This window comes from Leucopleurus acutus, assembly GCF_964270905.1.
Source record: "Leucopleurus acutus genome assembly, chromosome: 20".
In the NCBI taxonomy this organism is placed as follows: domain Eukaryota; kingdom Metazoa; phylum Chordata; class Mammalia; order Artiodactyla; family Delphinidae; genus Leucopleurus; species Leucopleurus acutus.
In genome coordinates this window covers 722,374-729,238 of record NC_139162.1, presented here as the reverse complement: position 1 = coordinate 729,238, position 6,865 = coordinate 722,374, and the positions used below count along the sequence as shown (strand labels likewise).

General features: G+C 58.6%; 1 protein-coding gene across 4 annotated transcripts in view; it reads right to left on the bottom strand.

Moving 5' to 3' along the window:
* Window positions 1-1,818: 1,818 nt before the first annotated feature.
* The window catches only part of ANKRD11 (ankyrin repeat domain containing 11), a 171,834-nt gene continuing 166,787 nt past the window's right edge, over window positions 1,819-6,865 (bottom strand). For 3 of the 4 annotated variants that reach the window (XM_082862036.1, XM_082862035.1, XM_082862038.1), the window contains 4 exons: window positions 6,378-6,476; window positions 6,163-6,306; window positions 4,750-4,842; window positions 1,819-2,764 (listed from right to left, as the gene is read on the bottom strand). In XM_082862036.1, coding sequence (XP_082718162.1) covers window positions 2,579-2,764; window positions 4,750-4,842; window positions 6,163-6,306; window positions 6,378-6,476 — 522 coding nt within the window. In that variant the 3' untranslated portion in view covers window positions 1,819-2,578. Of the gene's footprint in view, window positions 2,765-4,412; window positions 4,578-4,749; window positions 4,843-6,162; window positions 6,307-6,377; window positions 6,477-6,865 lie in introns of all 4 variants that reach the window. The other variant, XM_082862037.1, reaches the window with a different exon arrangement.

Here is a 6,865-nt window from a genome sequence, read left to right as displayed (position 1 = left end):
GGTGACCACCGTTATATTTTCTGTCTCTCTGACTTTGACTACTCACAGTACCTCCTATAAGTGGAATTGTACAGTATTTGTCTTATTTCATTTAGCATAACGTCCTTAAGGTCATCCATGCTCTAGCATCTATCAGTATGTATCAGGTATATACGCCACCTTTTCTTTATCCATTCATCTGTCAGTGGATAGCTGGGTTTGTTCCATGTTGTAGCCGTTGTGAATAGTGCTGTGATGAACGTGGGCCGTACAAGTATGTCTTTGAGACCTTGGTTTCAATTCCTTTGGGTATGTACCCAGAAGGGGGATTGCCAGATCCCATGGTAAGTATACTTGATGAACCTCCATACTGTTCTCCATAGTGGCTGTACCATTGTACGTTCCCACCAGCAGTGCACGGGGGTTCCAAATTCTCCACACCCTCCCCAGGTGCTTGTTGTTTTCTGTTGGTGTTGTTGTTAGTAGCCATCCTAATGAGTGTCGGGGTATCTCATTGTGGTTCTCATCTGCATTTTCCTAGTGATCAGTGATGTTGAGCGTTTGTTCATGAGCTTATTGACCACTTGTGTATCTTCTGTGGGGAAAGGACTATTGAAGTCCTTTGCCCATTTTTGAAATTTTTTTTTTTTTTGCAGTTGAGTTTTACGGGTTCTCTCTTTATATCCTGGATACTAATCCCTTTTTGTTCTCTGGGGCCCACCACTGCACAGCCATGTGACGAGAGCATCTGTGCCGTTGTCTCTCATGGCAGGAAGTCCCACGCAGAGCCAGGAAAGGGACGTCATGATGTCACAATGTCATTGTGGTGTAGACGCGCCAGAGCATGGGGTACACCTCCAGACGCGCTTGCTGCAGCAGGACCAGCACCTACAACGGGCGGGACCTCTCTGAGTGCAGGGTCTCTGCGGGGTGGCCTGAAGTTGCTGACGCCAGGATGTGCCAGATGAACAGGTGCGACCTAATTCATGCTGTTTAGAAAGACGCTGGGCAGTGAAGGCTCTGGCCCCACCCCAGGGTCACTCGAGGTGGGACCGGCCGGGGTGGTGGGGGGCAGGGATTCGCACAAAGGGGAGTGCAGAGTCGGGGCGTCTCTGAGGCAGAAACCGAGAGCTTGGGTCGGGCCAGGCAGCCCAGAAAGAGGAAACCACCTCCAGCTGGTCTGGGGCACCGTCAAGGCTGCTCTGTGAGGCATGCTGCTGGCACAGGGCTGGGTTCTCACTCCCAAGTGGGGTCACGTCTGCAGCTCCCGCCTGTGCCAGGTACAGGAAGCACGGGGGAGGGAGCGAGGTGCCCGAGGACTCCAGCAAGGGCTAGGGCCACCCCTGACCCCCTGCCTGGCCCTGCAGCCTCCACCCCTTGCCCTCCAGCTCGAGCCAGCCGTTGGACGGGAATTGTGGATGGAGCAGGCAGGACGGATGCCTCTGCTCAGAAGGGGCCCCTGGCCTGGCCCTGTGCGCACCCCCCTCAGAGAGGAGCACAGACCCCAGGTCACGCTGGGCTCAGATCGCCAACTCCTGCCCCGCGAGCCGGTTTTCAGGCGGAACACACATCCCGGGTGGGGACTCCCACGTGGCAGCCCCACGGGGAGTCGGGAGACAGTGGTCCCTCTGTAGCCGTGCCACCCCGGCCAGCAGCCCCAGTCGTCCGTTGAGTGGAGGGCAGGAAAGCCGGGGGTGAGTATATTTGTTTCAAAATTATAAGCTACTCATTTGGTAGGAAAAAAAAGTGGAAGACAGTGGGATTTCCAGGGCGGGAACCCTCCCCTCACAGCCACGTCCACCCTCCTGAGGGGGCTGTCGTGTACAAAGAGCATTTAATTAATTTATTTATTTCTTTACACATAACTGAAGTGATGTTACAGTACATAAGTTATTTACAACTGTGCAGTAATGTGTTGCAAAATAAATTATCTAGAAGGCAGCAAAAGTACATTGTGAACGTGTATAAAACTGTACAGCGTTTACGGGTACACTTTTTATATGATTATTGGCTCTGTAGTGTTTCAAGTTATGTTCTCAGAAAGAGAAACAAAATGCCCAAGATTAAAGGAAAAAATATACAAACCACGTGGATTTGACTCCATTAAGAACACAACCCGGAGTCCTGCCTGCGTGTCCCTGTGAGGCGGGCGGGCGGCGCAGCCAGGCCCTCACCCGGCCCAGCGTCCCAGCCCAGATCTCGGGCTGGCACCGTCGGCAGCTTCGTGGCGACAGGACGGCTGCCGGCCCGAAGCTCTCCCCACCCTCTGACCCGGAGGCCGCTGTTGGTGAGGGGTGGACGCCTTAACTTTTATTCTCTTTAGTCGATCAGAAATGAAACAAGGAATTTAAAAAAACGCTCTCCATCCTGCAGCTCCTGAGATGCCTGTGCAGCCGCCGGAAAAGAGCCTGAGGCTGCCGTGTCCGTGTCCCCGGCTCTGCGTCCTCCCGCGGCGGCGGGTGTGAGAGAGCCGCGCGCCAGAGGCCCAGCGCGGGCTTCTCCCTGGATGTCCCCACCGGGGACGTGGTCTCCTTCTACCGCCCGGACTCGGCGGCGGACTGGGGGGCTCGCCTGTGACCCGGGCAGCTGTCCCACCGCGTCAGGCCGGAAGGAGCACGAAGTCGTCGTTGACGTCGACCATGGGCACGTAGAAGGACGGCACCTCGTTCACACACAGGGACTTGTGCCCGGCGGGGTCCAGCTCCTGCACCTTCAGCTGCCACTCCATCCTCTGCACAGCGTTGAGGGCCGCGGCCTCGTGCTGCTGCCGCATCAGGAGACACGTCTACGCGGGAAACGCAGCAGGTGAGGGGAGGGGAGGCAAGACCCCGGCCGCCCCCCGCACCCATTCCCCCTGCCGCAGCGCCTCCCGGGAGGTCGGGGCGGGGGACCCTTTCGCGCTCTGGCCTCAGGACGACCTCTTGCGTCTGGGTCTCGTCCTGCGCGGTGAGTGGCCTTGCTGACCACACGGGGGTCTGTCCATCATCCCTGCTCTGTGCCCCCACCCTGGGGGTTTCAGCACAGCCTCTAGTCAGAACTCATAATAGCTTTGCTCTTCTGTTTTCATTTTCCATTTATCTTATTTATGGTTGGTGACATTGGCTTCCTTTGCACTCAAAGTGGAAATTATGCCTTTTAGAAATGCACTTAGTTTTTAAAAATTAATGTTCACGTGTTTACTCTTAAGCGGGTACTAAGTAAGGTAAACAGTTATACTACTAAAGGCGTACTCTGTATTTCATGTTGAGAAGGGAGAATGTTGAAACTGAAATAATGACGGTACCTGGGTTACCAACAGCACGTGGGGGGGGGGCGGCGTTCGGGGTACAAGGCAGGTGACACAGAGCACAGCGGGCGAAAGACCAGCCTTCATGTGGACAGAGTTAACGGCGTGACAGTGTGCAGGAAGATCATCTTATTTTCTTCGACGTGCACACAAGCATGTAGGGCCAGGTATCACAATTTCTGATTTGCTTAAAATAGTTCAGTTAAAAAAAGTGTTCTGGAAACAAGCCCCACATGCCCCAGCGGCCAGCCGTGTCCTCCTCGGCATGCCTGGGCCGCTTGTCATCCTCAGGGAGGCTTGGAACAAAAGGCGTGGCAGCTCAGACACCCTCAGGAGTCCAGCTGCTTTCATCTAATTTAGAGCGTTCTTGACTAGAATTGTACGTACCCCTGAGTTTTCAGTTACTAAAATGAAATTGTTTGTTGGGCTAAACCCCTGAAACATGACCAGCATGTCCGGAGAGTTGTCCCAGGGCTGCAGGAACTGAGGGTGGGCAGCCTGTCTCCTGAATAGGACCTCGTCCACCCTGTGCTCTGAGACCAGTGGCCACGCGGGTGGCCGTTTCGTGCCCCTGCACTCTCCGTACTTCACCAATTCCTTTTTCTATCCATCTATTTTTCTTATTGGTTTGTAAGTTCTTGGCACATTAAGGAAATGAGACTTAACGTTGTCTTTGTAATGTACCAAATCTAACTTTACTTCGGTCAGGAATTTTTTCTCTCTTGTAAGTTTCCCGTGCAGCTCCCTTCAGGCTGGCTGGTGGTGGGAGGAGTGACCGTGGGACCCCCGAACGGTCACCTTTGCAGCTTGTTAGAAACACGGCCTGGACCCGGCCTCAGCTGGGCCTGAACGCCCTGTAGGCTGGTTCCTCTCTGCTCTGGCCTCTGGCCTCCTGGCCGCCCCTCTGGGTGCGCTGCCGCAGTGCCGGAGGCAGGGTCACTGAGGCAAGGGGTGAGGCTGGCAGCCCAGCGTAGGAGCCTGGGTCACGCCTCCATCAGCTCCACGCAGCAGGCCCTGCCTCCTGGGGCTTCCCGGTGGTGCCGGCTTCTAGGTGTTAATTCTGTAACGGGCACGTCACTGCCGGTCAGTGTTCACGGGGGACCCCGGGTGCAACCCTCGCACCTGCAGACAAGGACTTGCTTCTTACTTGCTAATCTCTCTCTAGCTCCCCCCCATCCTCTGCCCGCTGCACTGGTCAGCACAGCCAGGGGCAGGGGTGATGGGTGGATGCTGTGACCTTTGAGGAGGGCTCAAGGTGGGGTCCCACAGAGGTCTGACCGCCAGCTGGTGACAGGAGCTGCTCCCCGCACACCTGGACAGGAGGGAAGACACTCTAAGAGGCAACATGGGGGCGGGGAGGCCTCAGCTCCCTCACTGCCAGCTGGGCTCAGAGCGAGTCTGAAGCTGCCTCTTCCGAACACGGCCCTGCCGCCCCCGCCCAGAAGAGCCCTGGCCCCGCCGCCGCCGCCGGGGCCGGGGCTCACCTTCATGCGGTCATACTTGTCGTCCACGTCCTGCAGCCAGGAGATGAACTGGCGGGCGTTGAACCGGTCCCGCACTGACTTGTTCTCATCACCCTGGCGGGAGAGTGAAGCACGTGTGGGCGTCCGGGAGGGGTGGGCCTGGCACGCCAAGCCCCGGGTCCCCCAGTCAAGGGCTCCCTCCCCCACCAGCTCTCCACGCCGTCCGTGGGGGGAGCTGCCCTGTGGTGACTCGGGACCCCGGCGGCGCCTTCAGGCTCCCCTCCGTCTCCTGGGGAGGCCCCAGGGCGAGCCAGCGAGGGTAAAAAGCGGCAGTGACTTTTCCTTTGACAGAACGTCTGCGAGGCCTGGGGTGGCTGCAGGCCGCCCACGGTGCACTGTGGTTTACAGGCAGGGCAGCCTCGGGAGCAGTAGGTCCCCACAGGCTCTTGCCGGCTGGGTTTGCAGGGCCTCCCGGGTCTCGGGGCAGGAAAGTCTCCCTCTCGCCCAGCCACACGCAACCACCTGCCTGGGGAAAGCCCAGGCCCCCACTACAAAGGGGCTTGAGGGGAGGAGGCTGCAGCCTGAGAGTCCTGTCTGTCTCCGTGACATTCAGAGGAAACCCAGCAATCCCTTGAAGGTGAGCAGATTCTTTTTTCTTTCAGATGCAAAAATCAAAAAAAGCAAAGCTTCCACCCAATCCCTAAAATACTTTGTGGACAAATGTTTTTACTTTAGGGAAAATTCGTTGCTATGCGTAGTACGTTCAAGTAGAAACTTGAAGAGGTATCCTTGAAGGTTACGTGTGAGGACTCTTTAACGCACTAAAAAGAAATCAGGTTTAACTGAACCACCGTACGTCACCATGCAGCCAACTTGGGAATGCTGCTCAGACACCCAGGGGTCATGTGACCCACCTGTGGGCCTGGGGTCACTAGGGGCCTCCGTCAGGAGGGAACTCAGCACCGAGGCCTGGCCCAGAATGACACGCTCTGGGCTGAGAGTCACAGTGGCTGCGGGGGAGGAGAGAACATCAGGGAGGACGGGAATCGACTTGCTTTCTGCACATTTTAGATCTCCCGTGTGTCAGCCGACGGGTGGGGGGCCCTCAGGAGCACAGGTACCACAGGGACAGCGGTCAGCTGGGGAAGGGTGTGACCTCATGGGACAAACACAGCCCTGGGGGCAGAAGGAGGCGGGCTGGACTCTGGTGGGCACACCGTGTGTCCAATTGCTGGGCGTGCCCTGGGCCCGCGTGCCCGTCGGGGGCAGCAGCCCTGTGGTCCCCAGCGTGACAGCCTCTCTGGGGCCTTCGGTGAGGAAGCCCTGGTGCAGCAGCTCCAGCCGCTGCGCGGGCAGACCGCACGTGAGTCTCCGGGGGCCCGTGACCCCAGCGCCGCTCCAGCCCCCCGCAAGCCCTCTCACCCGGACGCCCACCTGGCTCTCGAGCGGCATGTTGTACACCTCCGAGTCCAGCAGCATGGTGCAGGCGCTGAACGGCACCGCCTGGTTCGCGATGGTCCTCGCCGCCCGGCAGTGAACCCGCAGGATCTCCTGTTCGCAGGAGACGATCAGCTTCTCCTGGAAGAGAGGGGCTGGTGAGCTGAGAGCCACCCGGGCCGGGCGCCCTGGGCCCGCGGCTGCCCGCTTACCCGCTCGATGCTGTGCTGCAGGCGCAGCTTCCCACGCACGGCCTCCTGCTGCTTGAACAGCTCCTTCAGGGGCTCCGCCAGGGAGGGAGGGGGCGCGATCTGCGGTCACGGGGAGACGGGGGTCAGCGGGGGCCGTGAATCACCCCAGCCGCCCCTCTTGCAGGAGTCACCCCAGAGACCACGGTCCCATGAAGACGCGGACGCGCTGGGGGATGCCTGTCCCCAAGCGTAGGTGAGCGAGCACCCGTCCCCTGCGTGTGGCTGGGAGGAGGGCGGCCGGGGAGGGAGCAGCAGAGGTGGGGGAGGCGAGGGAAGCTAAGAACAGAGGGCATCTGCACCTCGGCCCTTGCGCAGCCAAGAGGGGATGGAGGAGGGGCAGGGTGTCCTCTGTTCACCGCAGGCTTCACGCACCCTGAGACCCACTGGGACACAGCTGCCCAGAAGCCACACGAACAGGACAACTGGGCCCGCCCCTTTTCCCAGGGCGT